Source organism: Gavialis gangeticus, unplaced genomic scaffold (genome assembly GCF_001723915.1).
Source record: "Gavialis gangeticus isolate Ggan-Ray unplaced genomic scaffold, GavGan_comp1, whole genome shotgun sequence".
In the NCBI taxonomy this organism is placed as follows: Eukaryota; Metazoa; Chordata; order Crocodylia; family Gavialidae; genus Gavialis; species Gavialis gangeticus.
Window position 1 is genome coordinate 11996030 of NW_017729007.1, and position 19834 is coordinate 12015863.

The window sequence follows — 19834 nt, forward strand, 5'->3', positions numbered from 1 at the left end:
AGTCTATATTCACAGCACCCTCTCCCACTGTCTCAGACCAGGTCAGCACCTTGCCCCGCCCTCCCCCCCAGACCCACAACAGCTCACTAGAACTCCTTAAGCAGTCTTCCAGCCCAAATGACTGCCCACTCATGGACTAGAGCCCATCAATGACCAACACTATATTTGCAAGCTTAGACGCAGAATCTAGGTTCATTTCCAAACTGTCATGATTACCTCCCTGACAAATGCTCCAGGTCTAGGGATCAGTCGGTGGTGTCAGACTGCGTCTTCCTGCATTTATGGATTTACACTGTTGCTAGCCTTGGCCATTTTCAAGGGGCCTAGGCCAAGCTGCAGAAGCGTGGCTAAGAAGAATGCCACAGAGCCTGTTTTTGAGTGACTGTAGAGCGAACCTTTGCAGATGTGACAACCAACAAAGTAAAGGAAGCCATTGACATGGCCAGCTAAACCAGTAATGAGACCCAACTGAACAGCACAAGGCTTGAAGGGAGACATAAGGGAAACCCATACATTAAATAATCTAAACATACTGTATCATTGTTAGGGAGTTACCCAAATCCTTAGACCCCTAATCATTGTTACCAGCAAGTTTTGAGAAAGCACTGAAGCCGGCATGTACATAGTTAATACTATGGTGGTAATACATATAGTTGAGCAAGCTCAGCAGTTATTTTGCACAGAAAATCATAAGCTTTTGACCTGCTGCCCCATTTAGCTAACTTGGTCATGCGGAGTCAGGTCAGTATGAGTGGCAGGAAAAGTATGAGCAATTCAGAGGTAAAGGTGAGTGACATGTAAATGTATTGAATGTGAATGAGGTTGATTGGTTCAGATATGACTGGCATTGATTGACAAGAACTTTACCTCAGATGACTGGTTGGAAAAAGTGGTCTGATGTGAGAGAGAAGTAGGTATGTAAGATAATGTTAGAAGCTGCAGTGGCGTGGTGAGAGATCTGATTTGTGGTGAGTGATTTCTGATTTGTGACTTGTGATTTGTTGTTAAGTGCTTAGATGGTTTGTGTGGGGATGCAGGCAAAGGTACTGTAATTAATACTTCGTGGGAGTGGTAATCTCCATTGGTGCTACCTTCTACCATCATCATCCATCCCTGCAGAACTGGGGGATCTCCCTTGTCAGGGTAAGGCCTGAGTCTCTGTGGATAGAAAAGAGCCTTTTGATTAATTCATTGCAGGTATTCTGGCTACTCTAGGATCATAGCAAGGAGAGAAGGGCTCCAGAGTCCTTCTCGGGGAACCTCTCGGTTGCATTGAAAGTGCAGAGCTCTTAATTGAAAAGCCTTACCTTGTGTGCACCTCTCCATGGTGTGGAGAGAGGTATGAATGAGAAGCTTTACCTTGTGTGCAACTCATTGTGAGGAGAGGGGGAGAGGCTTGAGAAAACAAAGAAGAGATGGCGATCCAGTTGTGTTGCCTATAGAGTTGCAGGAACCATAGTGATGCAGAGTACATATGTGTGTGAGAGCTTGTAGGTTGGCTGGAAAAGCTGTGGTGCTTTCTTGTAAAGTAAATACATAAAATACAGAGCTATTCGCATATACAGAGCTACACACACACACACACACTAATAGTTCTGTATTACTGTTATTGTTGTTATTATTAATAAATGTCATATTTCTCTTGTAACTAATTCTGTAGATTGATAAACTAATATTCCATGGAACCTAGTGGGGCCCCAAGGGACTACTTAGCCCTATTGGTTAGCTTGGGCTAACTTCTAACCTATGGGTGGGCAGTTATTTAGGCCTGAGGGCCACTTAGGGCATTTTGGTGAGTTGTCGTGGGCTGGGTCAGAATCTTCTCTCTGCAGCGCTAGGTCAACACCCCTTCCCTACCACCCATAACCGCTCAACAAAACTTCCAAGTGGCCATGGGTGGATGGTATGGGACTACAGGTGGGTGGGGCACGGCATCCAGGAACGGGGGACAGGGAGCAGGATAGGGATTGTAGGGCAGTGACGGCATAGGGCTGTGGCCAGGACTGGGGCCCAGGGCAGAGCCGCAATCTCTTCCCCGTGTGCCCTTGCATCGAGCACTGATTCTGCAGGCAGGGATGTGCAGAGAACAGCTCATGGCTCTGCTCTGAGCCCTGACTCTGCAGTGTGACCACTCAGCGATCCTGGGGTCTCCATGGAGACTGGAAGGGACCAGTGCTGGTAGGGTGCATGTCCAGGCAGATGGGATGTGGCTATGGGTGGGCAGGAAGTGGCACCACTCTTGGATGCCACTCACCTGCCCGGCCACGTGCCCTGTCCGTGCAGGTCTTGGGTCAGTCTCCATGGAGACCATGCCCACCGGCTCCATCGAATGCCCTCAGCTTGGCAGGGCAGAGGGACCAGGGCGTCTAGGCAGTGAAACTGAGGCCAGCGGTATCGGGAGCAGCTGGAAGGAACTGCTGCTGTGGGGGCTGCTGGGAAGCAAGTCTGGCTGGTGTGCCACCCCAGCCCTGCTGAGTGCCTGGGACAGCAGGGCCAGTTGCATGTGCCATGGCCTGGGTTGTCCCCCATGCCTGGGCTGGGCAGAGCCAAGGGACCTTCCATGGGCTGGACAAAATCCTTTGGTGGGCTAGGTCAGCCCATGTATTTTGCCCATCCTTGCTCTAACCCTTTTCACCTCTTTCCAAGTTTACTGAGGGTGGAGTTCAGGCTCCTCCAAAGAATCCTGGATGCAACATCGTCACTTTATCTTAAAATGTTAGTAGTAGTGCTTGATGTAACCTAATGTTATCTTAGATGCTGTTTTGCTATTATAGATGTATTTTTGTCAGGAGTCTTGGATACATTGTAAAAACAAAACAGCTTTGTCAGAGAAGACAGTAAATCAAAGCAAAGAAGAAACAGGACAGAGCTGAACAGCATTCCTTCCACAATGGTGAAGGAAACGAGGCAAGAACTCCTCCCTCACTTTTAACTTTCCAAAGGACATAAATTTAAACTAATTGACATCTTCCAAGTCTGCAAAGGGATCTGGTTCCATCCAGTCCTCCAAGTTTCAGTGAACCAAAGAAATTAAATCAGAGAATTTTCATAAGAATGTTGGCTACAAAGGACTAACTCATGGGACTATAATACATTCTAGTTTATTAGACAGGATGTGAAATTACCAATAAAATCATAAATGCAAACTTTGAGTTATGGGTGGTGCTTAGCGCACACACATGCACTCACTCATTCAAACCCATGTAGTATAGTGTGTAGTGGCTGCTGTAGTCATTGTGAGCACTTGTGTCATTATATCTACCTATCCGAGGCCCTGCTGTTGATGGTCAGCTTCCTTCAAGGTCAGCTTCCTTCCCACACGGGTCTTCTCCAGAAGGGTGTTGCCTGCTTGTCCTTCTGTCTCAGTAGGTCAGGTGCTGGATAAGAGGGTGCTCAGAGGGTCACGCTTCACTGCCTTTTATCCCTTTCTGGCAGACTTGTGTAACCCCCAGCATCATCTTGGCTACCCAACCTGGAGATCACTGTCCCAGCTGGATCTTGAGTAGTACCTGACAGCTGTTAGTCACAGAGGTCTCTGCCTGCTGGTAGGTGAAGTTTTGGGAGTCCACCCTTGACTTATTGACTTAATGGCTGTATTGTCATGGGTTACAGGAATAGTCCATAGGGTGAGTGCTCAAGTTCCAGGAATCAGTTCTTAAGCTTGATTAGCTTAAAATGGAGTTCCTTTGGCTAGGCTATTGTCTACTGATGTTCATCATTCACTCACATTCACTCAACAGATTTTACCACTTTACAATTACAAGTTCAATGCAGTTTTAACAATGGTCCAGGGTGTAACTTCATTCTACAGGGAGTACATTCCTTAAGAGCTTAAAAATATAAAATATAAAATACAAAATGCCATGGTCAAGACGAGACAGATGAAGTATGAAGATGTACCGTGAGAAACGTATAAAAATGCATTGTGAGGTAGTGTGGATCAAAGACTACTGGGAACAATAAGTGAGTTAGGTTAGCACAGGATATTTACAGTCTTTGCAGTGGATATTTTAGTTCTTTTGTCTTTAGTGACACTGAGCTTAATTGATATGTAGATGTAGTTTCTAGGTTTCTCCTACAGAAAGCCACTTCAGCTTTCTGGCTTGCTCCGAGTCTTGCCACACCCATGCAATGAGTGTGCTAGGTTTCTGCCAATACTGAGAAGGAAAAGAAATGCACAAAATGGGGGAGGGGCTGCAGGCAAGAAGGAGCTTCTGTTATATCCACGTCCAGAAGGGAAATGTACAAAGGGGGCTTTCTGCTACAAGAATGTTTGGAATAAGCCATCTATAAATATAGGATATATGCTGGAGAACTCAGCAGATTCAAGACGATCTTCTGCCAGCCTGTGTGCTGTCCTCCCTGCCACCTCTGATTGAGCCTCTCCAGCCAATATAGGTATGTTTGTATGTATGTTTGTACTGTCACTGGTAGCTAGATGGATTTTGGGATAACTGTTTTTAGCTGGTACATGTATGTGTTGTCCACATTGTGTTATCACGGGTAGCTAGATGGACTTTGGGGACTTTGTTTGTGTTTGTGTTTTTGGAACCAAGCAATAAATGGTTGGGCGGTAGACTTGTATCTTGCCTCTTTCATCAGTAGCCAACCTGCAAAGTTACCTGTAGTCCAGATAAAAACATCTGCATGCTCTGTTATCTGTACCTGGATAAAAGACCATCTGTAACTGATAATAATTTCTTCTGATTGGCTATTTACTGCTCATTGATTACATGCTGATCATGTCAGTCTGTCTACTGTTCCAGTATTCCTTGCATTTTTTAGCTAACTGCCACACACACATTCTTTTTAGACCAAATAAATGCTGCCTTACATGGAGAAGTTTAAGTACAGATTACTATTTGGAGGCTTGCTTAATGCTATGCCTCTGCTATGTATATTAATTTTGCTCAGCATACATGCACATCATACTTTAGGCTTATACTAGGTCCAACATTTGCCGCAGTTATTCTGGTTTTTCAGTTGCTGCATGTGTACCACATCTACAACCTACAACAGAAAATAGAACCATCTCCTTGGTCACCTTTTTTACCTTTTTGTTCAGTATCTTTAGTTTCTGTTATGTCAGCTGGCATATAGTAGGTTTTTACAAAAAACCCTTCATTGAGTCAGTCAACTCTTGTTTGGCTACCATCATGAATTGCCTGATGGAAACTGAAATAAAAGACTGTTTATAATAGATGGTATCAAGGAGGTTGGCAGAAAAACTGCCCATTGTAGTGACAGAACAATTGCAGTGAAGTTCATTGTTAAAAAGTGAATGTATTTCCTGACTATGATCCAAGATAAGACTACTACAGCTCTTGTCTTTGGACATCTTTTATTAAGTATATTAGAAAATTAGAAGAGTTACACTTTTTTCATGCCAAGAAAGAGAAAAAAAATGCAATTTAGGCTGTTTGATACATGTTACCAATGCTTATCATACGTGTTGAGCTACTAAAGAGATTTAGGTTTGTAGTTTAACTATATTCAAGAAAGTCTACAGTAAAGAAAATATACAGTAAGAAGTAAATAATAATGTCAATATTTATTCATATACAGAATGAATGGAAATTGTGTTCAAAGTACCCGTATCAAAGGAAAAAACTCATGCCAATCAGTAACTTACTAACTAAACAGAACATCTTTGGTGGCCTTATACTAAGGTCAGGAACATGATTCAGGTTTTCTGAGTAAATCCCATTATCCTTCCCCATAAGCAGTAGGAGGGAGGGGGTGGAAGGAATTTGCACTCAAAATCTTTGTGGTTCCAAAAAAGATATACATAGGTGTGTCTTGAGATGATTTGTATAGTAAGCCTACATGATCTTAAACACCCTTACTATACTGAGTTAAGACAATATTTATCAATCAGAGATATATACTTGTAAAGTATGTAGCAAACTTATAGAGGGTACATGAAAGGAAAGAATGAAAAATCAGAGAGGAAAGGGGTAATATACATGGAGCAAAAGGAGAAAAAAAATGAAGAACAACTCTGTGCTATCCCTTTGGTTGTTGGGCAATTAACAGTGCAGTTGTAGTGACATAGTGTTACTTAATTTTATTGCCCATAACACCGAATCACAGCAGCATACAGCAATATAACAAAACAAGGGAACACAAATGAAAAAGGTTTGAGAACGACTAAACTATGATTTTAGATTTATTTAAATACAGATAAGACCTTAGAAAACAATCAAAGCATTCAGAAAAGTATAATTTAGAGGTGTAGTACAAGATCCAGAGAGCTAGAAAAGGGGTGGATGTGTAGGCTTTGCTGAAGTATTGATTGAAATAAGCATTGATCAGTGTATATAAAGCTCACATAAAAGCTCCACTAAAGTATTGAACAAAGCAGTATGAACACACTGTTTACGCAGAGCCTACATTGAAATGTGTGGCTGTAAGCTGTAGACACCCCAGACAAGGCTGATTGATATTATTAGTAAATGTTAAGAACAGATTTAATACACACAAGGTAACAACAACAATATACAAGGGTGTGGCAGTTTGCTAAAGAACATGATACAACACCTGGCTAGTGTAAGCAACATTCTTTTGATCAATCTGTAAGAGGAGAACTGGAAACTTTTGGAATTTTGCATTGTCCTTGGGGTTGCGGTATGCAAGTTGCGTGAATGCCTTGCCACAGGCATCCAGGGCTAACACCTTTTAACCATTTGGCTGTGCAGGGTAGTGACTAGGTGCTTTCTGAATAATAAACCTGACTGATCCTTTGCCACTGAATCAAGCCTGTGGTCATTCTTTCTATAACATACAGGTCTTCAAGACAATACAAATGGTCTTTGATAACAACAGCAGCACAAGCAACACTCCAACAGAGGGCTCATATACGGCAGCCACACAAACAGAGGATGAAAGATGCCAGGCAAGATATGACAGTTGGGCATCACCAAAAATGAGGCACCTGGCAGGCTTTCCGTAGAAGTTGAACTATGAAACCCCAGATGTTTCCTTTGAAATTGATATACCAGTCTCAGGGACTCAGGCATTTATTCAGTGAAGCTGTATGTGTGAGGAAAAACAGTAAAAGAAGAAGGGGAAAGTAAACCCTAAATAGTCATAGGACTCCTCGTAGCATGACCCTGAAGGGGGGAAAAAATCTTTTGGTTCGAAGAGATTTGGAAATGTGAGCCAAGAAATCTTTGATTCTTCTTGGGTGCATCTGTATGAGATGCTAAGTGTGCAGTAGCCTAATCCTACTGCGTTGTAGTGTGCAGGGCAAAAACTGCTAAAAGACTATGAAAGTGTGCAGTTAGTGTCACTAACAAGCCATGTGCTGGCGCTATTGCGCAGTAGTGCCAGTTACTACACATTGTTTTAGTACTTGGTTATGCAACTACTAAACTTAATGCGCAGTAACCACAGCACATTAATGAATGTGCAGACGTGCCCCTTGTGTTTAGGGAAACAGGACTTTATATATACTTTCTAAATAAACAAGTCTGCCTCAAAGAAATACCCTATAATCAATTTTACTTAAAGGAATTTACCTATAGACCTAGAAAACTGGCTAACCCCTTGAGTCCAAAAGAGGTAACAAAATACCTTACGTCCATCACAGTACCTCATTTTTGGTGTTGGGGAATGCAGTGCTATCCATATGTGTAACGGTGAGTTCTGCAATTAATCTGTAATGGGGCCCCTACCCTGTTACTAGAGAGAGTGGGGTGTTCAGGGCAGTCTTCCCTGAGCTCTGCACACTTTCCCTCTCTCTTCACTAATGCTCTCTCCTTATCCCTCCCCCTTCTCCTCCCATGCCACAAAAGTGCACCCCTTCTTGTGGGCTTTACTGCATTGGGTGAGAGATGGTGCACTTTCCCCCTACCGGGGTCGGGTGACCAGCAGTCACTATACGAGTCCCTCTTGGCACAGAGGAAGGGGGAAGCTGCAGGAGTCCTGAAGCAAGGGAGGCTCCTGGCGGTGAGAGAAGGGGGAGAGTGAAGGCCGAATCAAATGAGCAGGTACTGATGATGGCCAGACTGGGGAGGACCGGCAGTGGCACTGTGATAAGCTAGATAAGTTTCAAGCCATATTTTGTTGTTGTTGTTGTTTATGTTTGGCCTGAAGGACCAACAGCCCAGAATGAGGCTGAACCACAATAGGGGGATTCTTGTATTGTGAGCCAATTTGATGCCCGGACAGGTAGTCCTTGGCTCAAAGGAATCGGTGGTGGCTGAAGGGGTGGGGGAGGTGATAGGAGAGGGGCCAGGGCAGTTTCCCAAACAACCAGCTCACACAAGAAGTTGAGGATAGTGACTAAGAATTAATCTCTGTGCAGTGGAGAAGCCGGTGGTGACAGAACAGAAGTGTGGTGAAAGGCTGCCCATAAGCCTGGTAGAAAAGGGCTGGCTGAGGCAGTAAGAGGACGACCCAACTTGGAGTCGCCAATCCTGTGTCGAGGGCATGTCCCACTGCAATGGAAGCCTGTGAGCCATGAAGAGTGGGACCACAGCTAACCAATGAAGCTAGAGTAAACTTAGTTGGGCCTTGATGTGCTCTGTGACCAGATATAGACCTTGTACTCAAGAACCCTTGTGCCCAACAAGGCTGACTCCTGTCAGTTTATCCCATCAAGACATGGTGGTGAGTCACTGATGGGCAGCTCAGGAAAAAAGAGTGATAGGGAAAAGTTCAGGAGAACCAATGTGTGCAGCCCTTTTACCAGGGAGTTGTACATAGCCATTTACTGTTGAAGTATAATCTCTGAAAAGACACGGATGGTAGAAACATTTGCCTAGTGCTTTTCCAAGAACAGAAAGGAAACGAAGGACATAATTACTTAGGACCAATTTGTGCTACATAGTCTTATTTGTTATTTAAACTACACTTATATGTTTCCTGATGATCCTTGGCTGGGATGATTGGGTTGGGGATGGTTTGAGATGGGGGTTGGTCTAGTGCAGGGTTTGGGTAGGGGGGGACTCCTGAGGTCCTTTCCAACCCTAATTTTCTATGATTCTATGATGACATGTTCCCAATTAGTGTAAACTATAAAGTGGTGAGTTCTCTGAAGTTTTCCTTAGCATAGGGGTGGGCAAAATGTGGCCCGCGGGCCAGGTGCAGCCCACCAGGCCACTTTATCTGGCCTGCGGGGCCTCTAAAAAAATTTAGAAAATTAATATTAATCTGCCCCTGGCTGTCTGTCATGCGGCCCTTGATGCCTTGCCAAAACTCCGTAAGTGGCCCTCTGCCTGAAGTAATTGCCCGCCCCTGCTTTACCATGTTTTCAAAGATTCTGTTTTTCAATTTACTGTGGTTTGAACTGTTTCGTGCTTACAATGGAGTTTTAAGTGGGTATAGAAGGCTCTGTCATTGCTGCAGTTGTCAAGATGCCAGTATCTCCAGAGTAGATGCATTCCTGTATTTTCATTGCTGAATAAGCCAAAAGATGAGATCTGATAGGATAGCGACCACTTCATGCGACTTTTGCCTATTAGAATTTTAATAGTATTGTTTGACACAAACTGTTGTGAAAGTGCCTGTGCCAACATGAGTTATGTGTGCAAAGTTTATCTGAGCATTCCGGAACACAATGATTTAGTTAGGGAAACATTCATATTAATTGAATAGGAAAGAAGACATTTGAAGCATTCATCCTTAGTAAATGTATGGTTTCTGCAGGTATGATTTTATATTTGTTAAAATAGTTGAAGAGCAGATTATTTTTTCTCTCTTACCTTATATTAAGAAACTTGCAATTTTAAGTGCTCCTACCCCACTATTTTGAAATAATTCTATAGGAAAATCTATCATTGGCTATTATAACATATACATTATTGTAAATTATTCATTTAAAGCGCCAGTTAGTATGGCATGCTCATTTAAAAAACTTCTGTATACCTGTGGGTCTGATCTGGAAAAAGAATATAGTACAGCCATCTTCTAGTATATTCTCTTCATTAAAATTCAGGAGGCATTTCCCTGTTCCCTGGCTTAACTGCAGTTTTTTGTGTGCTTTTGTTCCATATATGAATAGAGGTTGTTGAAATCCAAAGTGGAAGAGAAAACTTTTCAAAAGCAGCATGAATTACTAACCAGTGAGAATATTACAAAGTATAGAGACAACTCTACTCAAACTATTTTAACTGACAACTAACTTTTCAATTTAAGGTAAGCATGAAGAATTTTAAATGTTGAAAAATATGTAATTTATACTAATCCAGCTACTCCTGAAGGCATTAGAATAGATTCAACAACAACAAGCTAAATATACAAGCAACATGGCTGATGCTAAATAACTATTTTTAAATTCAATAAAATATGATGTACCTGTATTATAATGAATAAATGAGTCCATCTGAATCATTGTAGAATCTCTCTCTCATTTTCTGAGGATAAAGCCAGATGCAAATTAGGATAAAATGTATTTAGAAAATCTTCATAATCTTTTAGTAACATTTAAAAGATATAAAATAATGCTTTGGATTTAGATATGTTGACTACACGCACTAAATGCTAATTTCATTTTATTCTTTATCTGTCTCCTCTAAAGATTATTCTTAAACCTGATATAATGATAATACATTCTAAACAAGAAAAACCTTTAGACATAACTTTTATTTTTTTTATGCTGTCTAATTGTTAACTAAGGTTTTAGGTAGGTTGTTTATTAGATGGAATTATTTAATATTTGTATAGTTTTAAACTGTTAAGCATGAATTATTGCTATTATTGTGTTTTACTAAATTAGGAGCTATTTTAGCTTTGATCTGTTTAAGAATGTAGAGAAGCAATAACATATTTTTTGATATTTCTGATTTTCATGGATTTTTTTTTTAAATTTTGCCTCTGTGTAGTGTTATGACCAGGGACGAAGGATACAGAGAAGAATTTAGCTATGACAGAATGCCAACTTCGGAGCGTGGAAAACAAGAGAATGGAAATTATGTACCGGATATCAAATCCAGTGACCTTCAGCTATCAAAGAGACTTCATCCTTGTTTTAGTTACAAAACATGGATCTTTTCTTTGTTGATGGGGGTAAGTACTTTAAATATACTGTTTCATTTAAAATTCCAAGGAAAGTCTGAGTAACTGCATTTTTCTGTTGGTACCACTGACAGAATCAACCGCATTGCTGATATTAAGGGGATTTAAAGGTATAAAGATAACTATTCTCACTGTACTTGGGAATGTGTTTAGCAAATATAAATTACAAAACTTTCTGACTAAGTGTTTAAATCAGTATCACATCAAATCAACACTGGTTTTGATTTATAATGTTCTAACTTCATAAATTGAGGGGGAAAAGTCTCCGTATACCCATGATATTCACTATAAAAGAAATTATATGTAGTTCAGTACCACCCAGACAGATCAAATATTTCATTTTCAGTATATTTCAAACTATTCATTTAGTACTACTTCCTATAACAGTATTTTTATTTTTAAAATATTTTATCTAAAGTATAATTGTAATTATTTCTCCTCTCTCTACTAGAGAGTGGAAAGATTCATTAATAAGAGCTGTGTCCTTCCATTTGTTTTGTGTTAACTTTACAGTGTCTTGAATGGAAGTTTCATAGAAAGAATCATGAAAGATGACGACTCTGAAGGTCTGTTATCTGGACCCTTGACATTCTGACTAGTAATGACTAAACAAACAAGTGATAACTACTAGAATTTACATTACTGGTCTTTTTTTCTGGTTGTCGGCCTGTTGTGTTTTGTAGCCTGAGTTATACTATTTGGCAGTGGCTGAAAAAGTGGTAATTTTCATTTTAGTGCATTAATACATTAATTAAAAATATACTTTATTTACTTATTTGTAGAGTGAATAAAAACATCTTATTTTCATTAGATTCCTGACCTTCTTTGTTTTTGACAAATTGATTGTTTGAATAGATTGAATTTACTTTGAAATGCTCTATTACTTAACAAGAAGGGGCAAAAGAAGTGATGACCTTCTTGGTTTTGATGCCTTTCACTGTGCTTTCAAGCATTCTTAACAAGAAAGGAACTTGCTTTCTTTCATTTTTTTTTTCTATAGAGCTGTTGAGAGAAACTGGTCATTACTAGTGATTTAATGATCATTAGCTGATGGCATACTGCCCATGAGAACCGCTCATGTTTTCTGGTTAAATAAGGTTGCTACTTTATTAACAAACCAAGCCAATAAATTAAAGTTAGGTAATCTTTTCTTAAATACTACAGTGGTTAATCCTTTTCAAGCCATCTGGAATGCTGAGGTCCCCAGTGTTGCGGAACAAATACTTCACTGTGGAGTGAAACACGCTAGCAGTTTCAATCTACAGGGTAACATTAAAGGGTCCATGTCTTGTTAACCTGTCAACATGCCTTTTTTCTGTATTTGGGCAACAAATGGATCATCATCTGAATGTGCTCCAAGCATATTTTTCAAGCCATACTATATACAAAAGTTCTGAATACCTCCATTTCTCATCTTCTATTAACAACTGTTCTGGAGAGGCTCAACAGAATGTTGCAAGCTTAAAAATGCCAAAGAAAGAGGGAGAGGAAAAATATTGGTGGCTAGGAGTTAATAGTAATCTACCTACAATAATATAGGGTCAGATATGTGGCAACTATATGTAAAGTACTATTAATTAGTAAACAGGCAGTGAAATGACTGCAGTAGGTTGACTTATAAGAGGAGAGTCTTGACCCATGATATTCTGCCATTTTTTTATGACTGCTCCAGTTGGTAATTGTTCATCCTACCATACATAGGATGAAACCTGCAGGAACCAGGAAGAAGAATGCAATTTAAATGTCTGCCCTTCAAAACAGGGTAAAAATGACACTGTGTCTAGGCCAATCAGTTTCAACCATTTATTCCTAATGAGATGAGTTTGTTCATTGCCTAGACCAGCGGTGTCATACTTGCCTGGTCTTCCAGGCCAGACCTAGACTCTGCAGCTCCTCATGGGCAAAATTTAGACATAGTAGCTGGATCTTGCCCACAAATCGTAATTTTGACACTGTGGCCTAGACCACACTACTCTACTTTTCATTTGCCACATGACAAATTTAGTTTCTGCTCACAGTAGGTAGGATGTAAGTGTCACCCTGGAATGGATTTATGAATAGTGCCAGTCTGTAAGCTGTAACCATATATAAAACATAAGGATAGCTGGGTGGTCTAGAGGTCTAAAACAAGACGTGTAATTATGACATTTGCCTGGATCTTAGTGACTCAGCATTTTTAAGGAGTGGAAACTCCAGTCTCTTCTACAGGGGAAAAGGGAGGCAAAGATTTCTATGCATTTCTCTCAGTACCATAAAAGACATTATGCAAGTTTCTGCACTCTGCATTCTTGTACACAGAATAATCAAGTTAGGGAATAATCAGGCCCAAGTGAACCTATCATATCATGTCCTTAGACTGTCAGTTTATTAATCTTTTAACAACTGTGCTGATTCCTTCTGCAGTAAAAAATAATGTTTTTACCATTGACTTCAAATTGGCTGAAACATCACAGCTGTAGAAACAGCAACAAAATAGGCCCAGGTCTATGGCTGGAGCCTGGACATCTGGTCTCATCTATCTCCCATGCTGAGATGATACAGTTACAAAACAGAGGGGGCCAGGCCCCTGTAGCCAGTAAATGCTGGGACCCATTCCTGGGCAGTTTGCTCCAGTGGTTAACACCCCCATGGTGTTACTGGTACACTGGCCTTAAGTGGAGTTAACTGCCAGGACCCATTCCCAAGCAGTTTGCTTCGGGGATTAATACCTCCATGATATTAACCCACGTAAGTGAAAAAAGGGAAAGATGGAGGAAATAAAGTCTCAAACTCCTATTCAGACTTTCTCTTCCTGTACCTGAGGCTTTCCCTTCAAAAAAGCATTTGCTGGTCTCTCAGTGAAGAGCAGGGGAGACCCCCCATGGGGAGCAGGTTTTCTAGCTCCCAACATAGCTGTGCAGCTCTCAGCAGCCCTAGGAAAAAAGGAGAAAACCTCAGTTAGTGGTTCTTGGTGTGACATCACTCAAGTCTTGTCCAATCAGGGAGGACCACATTTTAGTCTTTCTCCCCACCAGTCTGCCTAAAGCATTCTCTGCTTCCTTTGGCCAATGAAGCCAGATGGGTTTCCCCTAGATACAGGCCCCGGCTTGTCATGAGCTGAGCACGTGGCCAGAACAGCAGGGGCCATCTTGCCTATATCAAAAAACACGCCCCAAAAAACACAGTGTACAACCCAGCATGCATGGGAGTGTTACACCTATGTCAGGAAAACAGAACACACAGAACCCAGATGACTTAACAAAGCATTTAAGGTGAGGGGCAAACTTCAGTCAAGGAAAACGCTATAGTACAGTGTTGAAATTAACCCAGGCATTCTGTCAGTGCACATGAAAAACTTGGATCATGTATAACAATTAAAACTTCCATGTGTGTAACTGAAAAGTATTCTAAATTGCTCTAATGTAAAACTGAGCAATTTTAAATTGTAATTCTGTAAAAGTATTGTGATAATTCAAACTTAAATAAATTGCAGATTTAGGGAAGCCTTAGTGTAATATCCCATGAAAGATCATATTCCAAAAGCAGACTCTCAATTTATGATTGGTTGTCTTTCCACAGCTGTTTTCTTCATGACCCGGACTTCAATTTGAGTACACAAAATACCTGACTTAAACATCTGAGCCTTGGGATGTGAAAACTTGGTTGTTCAGTATTATGTGAGAGAATGCAGTCATTTGTAATTCTGTGACCAAAGTTCAGAGGCTTGGTTAAGATCTCTTCAAAATGTTGGTCCTGATGGGTCAATTTTTTATCACATTTGCCCCAAATGCAGTATGGGCTTCTAAACATTCCGTTATACATTTGCCAAGTCAGTATACAGTGCTTCGTTCAGATGTGTTTCTTATAGTCCAGTGGTGCGACTTAGCAATCAACATAACATGTTCTTTGACCTGTGTATCTTTTGAAATTTTCCTTCAGTGTCAGTTCTACAAAGACTGCATTATTTAAAAGTTCAGTAGCATTTTATTTTGAAAGAAACAGATAATTTTTTATGCCCTGTTACACATTTTTTGTATTAATTTATACCATATTGTTGTTTTGCAGACTTGCCTGTTTTTGACTTCTGGATTTTCACTTTATCTGGGAAATGTTTTTCCATCTGAAATGGATTATTTACGTTCTGCAGCAGGTTCAGTAAGCATTCTTAAGAAATTGCTGTGGCTGTCTGACAGCATAAACTATAATAAATCATTTTATGCACTTATTTTCCTTTTAATCTGTCTTCTGTATGCTAATTTTCTTCACCCATTTTATCATTTTATCCAGCATTACACCTCCTATCTAATAACTCTTCTGTGTGTAGTTCTCAGGAATAGGTTAAAACTGCATGGTTTTCATAGAGAACTGTTTGTAATATTGTTCTTGTTAAATATCTCACCAGAAGCAGCTGTCTTGAGAGTGAAATGTTGATCCCTACATATAGTTTTTTTGTGTTCTAGATTTTTCCCTTCTACAGAAAATCCTTTAGGGAAGAAATTTCATTTAAGAAATCTTTGTAGAATATCTTTCCCTATATTTGTAGTTGATGGCTGGGCACTATTATGGTAGGTGGGTTTCTAATTTATCTTGTCTGTCTGATGATCTATTTTAGGTTTTATTTAAATGTAGATTATAATGATATCTAAACACTAAATAAGATAAAAGGTATTGAAATGGTATTACTTTATTAACAAAATTTGTAGCATTATGCAAACAACTATTGAAAAATGAAGGCATAATATAATTCTTAATTGTTAGCATTCATTTAGTAATTTATGTCTTTTTAGCTTATTATATAACCATAATCCACATGTTAGCTCTCTGTGGATCAGATAAAATTAATCCTAATTCCTTTGTTCATTGAAATACTCTGTTTTATCATCATTATTTTGGCAATCTGAATGAGAAGCCTGTTTTAATTTAGGTCAGGACGGATACTTTAGTATGAATAAGGGATGGTGTGGTGTATAGACATACTAAGTTGTTTCTCAGGGAAGGGAGGTTGTAACTCAAACTGAAGTTAGAGGCCTTGGATACATTTGAGCACTTCAAATTCAGAGTGTTTCAGACCATGGACAGACATGTGCCCTCACCCTGCACCTTCCTGTGGCTGCATTCCCCACCTCCTTTATGAGTGTGGGGAGAAGGTAGGGCAGACAGCCAACAAGTGTTGTCCTGTGTGCATGGTCTCTGGTCTTCCAGTTCCAGAGGTACAGAGGCATGCATAGAATTGTTTTCTCCAGCTGTCAGGCTCTGGAGATTCCTGAAGACAGTTTAGTGCCACCCTGCTGGACTGAGGAGACCAGATGCCCCTGTCTCCATACTGAAACCAGGAGACTGGAAGCAGAGGCAGGTGGTGATTTCTGTTCTCCAGCCCTGGGACAGCTGAGTGTTCAAGAGGCTGCCCATAGTTGTCAACCCTGCTCTCTCCAACCTCTACTGGGGTTGAGGGGAGAGCACAGCACTGTGGGATGCTGGAGTACTGAGCAAGCCCTTCTTGCTCTTTGTAGAATGTACAGGTGTAATTGAAAGTGCTTCACAGTGAAGGGCTTCCACAGAGTTGCCCTTTCATCCAGGGTTATTTTTGGAGCACTTTGGCCAACTTTGGAACGCTTCACATGACATGAGTGTCTGTTTACTCACCTTTTGAAATGACACATAAAGATGTTCTAAAACCAGTGGTGCCACTTCTCTTGCATGGGTCGCGGAAAGAAAGTATACACTCTTTTTTAACATGTTATATAGGTAATAACTGTTTATTAACACCGGGTAACTATAGGCTGGTTAGCCTCACCTCTATCCTTGGGAAAACCTTTGAAAAAATTACTAAGGATCACATTTGTGGGAGTCCAGTAGGAAAAATAATGCTGAAGGGCAACCAGCATGGCTTCATAGCAGGTAGATCCTGCCTGACTAACCTGGTTTCTTTTTATGACCAGGTCACAACATTTTTAGAAGTAAGTTTTATGGTAGATGTCATCTACTTGGATTTTAAAAAGGCCTTTGATACAGCGTCGCATCCCATTTTTACAAATAAAGTAAGCGGATGTGATGAAGATTATTACATGGTCAAGTGGGTGAAGAATTAGCTTATGGGATGCACCCAGAGGGTGGTGGTAGATGCGTCATTTTCAACCTGGAAAAATGTGGGCAGTGGAGTTCCCCAAGATTTGGTCCTTGGACCAGTGCTGTTCTGTATCTTCATCAGTGACTTGGATAAGGGTGTGGAAAGCACGCTGTCCAAATTCATGGACAACACCAAATTATGAGGCAGAGTGAGGGCAGGGAGCGGATTCAGGTGCATTTGGACAGACTGGGAAAGTGGGCAGAACAGAATAGGATGCGGTTTAACAGTGATAAGTGCAAAGTACTGCATCTAGGGAGAAAGAATCACCAACATGCCTACAGACTGGAAGGTGACTTTCTAAGCAGCAGAAAGGGATCTCGGAGTCATAGTCGACTCCAAAATGAACATGAGTTATCAATGTAATGAAGTGATAAGTAAAGCTAACCACACTCTTTCATGCATTAGAAGGTGCATCACTGTGAGCGGGGTGGGCGATGTCTCCCTTCTGTACTCTCCTGCCATGACTTGGATTGAAAGAAAATGGAGGGGATCAGTGATCTTTCAATGCTAGGGATCAGTAAACACCACCCAGGTGGTATGTGCTCATGGTGTTTGTTTATTTTTCAAAATAAAGTAGTACAGTAACTGTAGCCTTGCTAATTACTTCATTAGTGAGGCGCACCTGCGCCATGGAGCAGGTCACCTAGCACTGGATACTTCCTAGCTACAATGTAGTGCTCAGCGTTCTAAGTGCTATTTATCTTGTTAGCGAGGCTTGTTCCCCACATCTCTTGTGTCTGTCTTGTACCGGGATCAGTCCCAGCTGCTTCCCATGACACTGCTCCTGGTGGCGTTGCCACTCTGGGATTGGGATCTGAGCCGGCATGGGATTCTCCTGCCTGCCCATTATCCTGGGGTGTCTTTTTCACTCAGGGATCCCCCGCCACATGGCTTTGTCAAGCGTCGGCTCCCACCAAACTTGCCGGAGCTGCCAGAATCACATGGTGTATAGTTTGCCCTGAGAACGGATTCTCCTCATCTTGAGTCCCATGGTCTTGGTGTCTCTTCCTGGTTGCCAGGCGGGTTTCTTGTTGTCTTTGCTGTCTGGGGCTCTGAACACCCCTTGCTGTATATGCCCCGCTGCCGGATTTTTACTGGTCATGGCAAGCTAATCACCCGGCTCTGCCCTGGGTGTGTGATTTTTTTTCCCCCCCCCCCCCCCATTTGGCAGGGTACATCATCGGGTCAGTCATGCCCAATCCTGTTTTAGTAGCACGGCTCCTGCCTGAGCCCCTGTTATAATCATGAACAGGTCTAAGAAGGGAATAGTTCCCCTCTGTGTGGCATTGGTAAGACTGCAGCTGGAGTACTGCGTCCAGGTAAAATTCAATGAGGAGAGATTGAGGGATCTGAATCTCTGCAGCTTCCATAAAAGAAGGCAGAGAGGGGATCTTGTAGCCATCTACAAAATCATCGGGGGGGCAGCAAGAAATAAGGAATACGCTGTTTACCAGGGTACCCCTTGGGTTTACTAGGAACAACGGCCATAAACTGACGGAGAGCAGATTTAGATTAGATATTAGGAAAAATTTCTTTACAGTGAGAGTTGCCAAAATCTGGAATTGGCTTCCAAGGGAGGTGGTGCTCTCCCCTGCCTTGGCAGTCTTTAAGAGGAGACTGGGCAAGCACCTAGCTGGGGTCATCTGACCCCAGCGCTCTTTCCTGCCCAGGGCGGGTGGTCAGACTCAACGATCTACTGAGGTTCCTTCTGGCACTACAAATCTATGAAATCTATGTTATCAGTTATAGGAATAATCCTGCTGCCATTAAAATCGGTGATAAAACTCCCCTTAACTCATTGGAAGCTGGATTAGGCTTCTGTTAACATCTTGGGAGGGTGTTGCTTTTTATTTAATCATTTTTCTTCTTTTGGAAAATGTTTTCCTGTTTAATATTAAAAATAGTATCTCCTCAACTTCTAATTTACTTTTGTGTGTACTAGATGTAAATACTACCCACTTGTTATCATGGTTCCTATTTTTAAATTGTCAGAAGTGGTACTCGTCTACTCGAAGACTAAAATCCTGTCACCATTGAAGTCAATGGCAAAACTCAGTGGGACTGGGATTCACTCAAAGTGTCCTGAGGTTACAGAAGAAAATGAGGGAAACATAACATGATATGGGATTTATTTAGAATAAAAGCCATTTTCTATAAATTTAAGTTAACAGGTTTTTACTTTTTCGTATGAATATGTTCCAATGCTAGATTAACATAATTGTTACTGATGTATGTGATATACTTCATAATGGCAGAGAATTTTAAGATAGAATGGTTGCTTCAGGAAAGTGTTTTCTTTTGCAGAAAGTATTTTTTTACAGTACAATTTGCCACAGATGATAATCTGGCCCCTCGTATGGGAACACAATTTCTAGTGCAGTCAAAGGAAATCACAGACACAGTTTTGAAGACGTAATTTGATCCCACAAATTAGTTCTACAAAACCCTTCAAAACTGGACCATTGTCAAGGCTGGTCAATGTTTAGTCTTAACAACCATGCCATTGTCCCTTTTAAAGAGAATGCCAAGGGCCCAGGGTTTTTTTGCCTGCTTTAGGATCTCAAGCCTGCTGGAGTTAATTTACTCCAACAAAGACATGAAATGCCTCATGAAAGGCTGTTGGGTGTAGCTGACTCATCACATTGTGTTGTAATAGGTAGGCACATATTAATACCCTGAAAGTCTACTTTAAGCCTCCCTAGAATACTC

General features: G+C 41.1%; 1 protein-coding gene across 2 annotated transcripts in view; it reads left to right on the forward strand.

Moving 5' to 3' along the window:
* Window positions 1-10010: 10010 nt before the first annotated feature.
* MLC1 (megalencephalic leukoencephalopathy with subcortical cysts 1) overlaps window positions 10011-19834 on the forward strand; it is a 57643-nt gene continuing 47819 nt past the window's right edge. For both annotated transcript variants that reach the window (XM_019509313.1, XM_019509314.1), the window contains exons 1-3: window positions 10011-10140; window positions 10827-11010; window positions 15064-15153. In XM_019509313.1, the coding sequence (XP_019364858.1) occupies window positions 10831-11010; window positions 15064-15153 (270 nt within the window). In that variant the 5' untranslated portion in view covers window positions 10011-10140; window positions 10827-10830. The remainder of the gene's footprint in view (window positions 10141-10826; window positions 11011-15063; window positions 15154-19834) is intronic.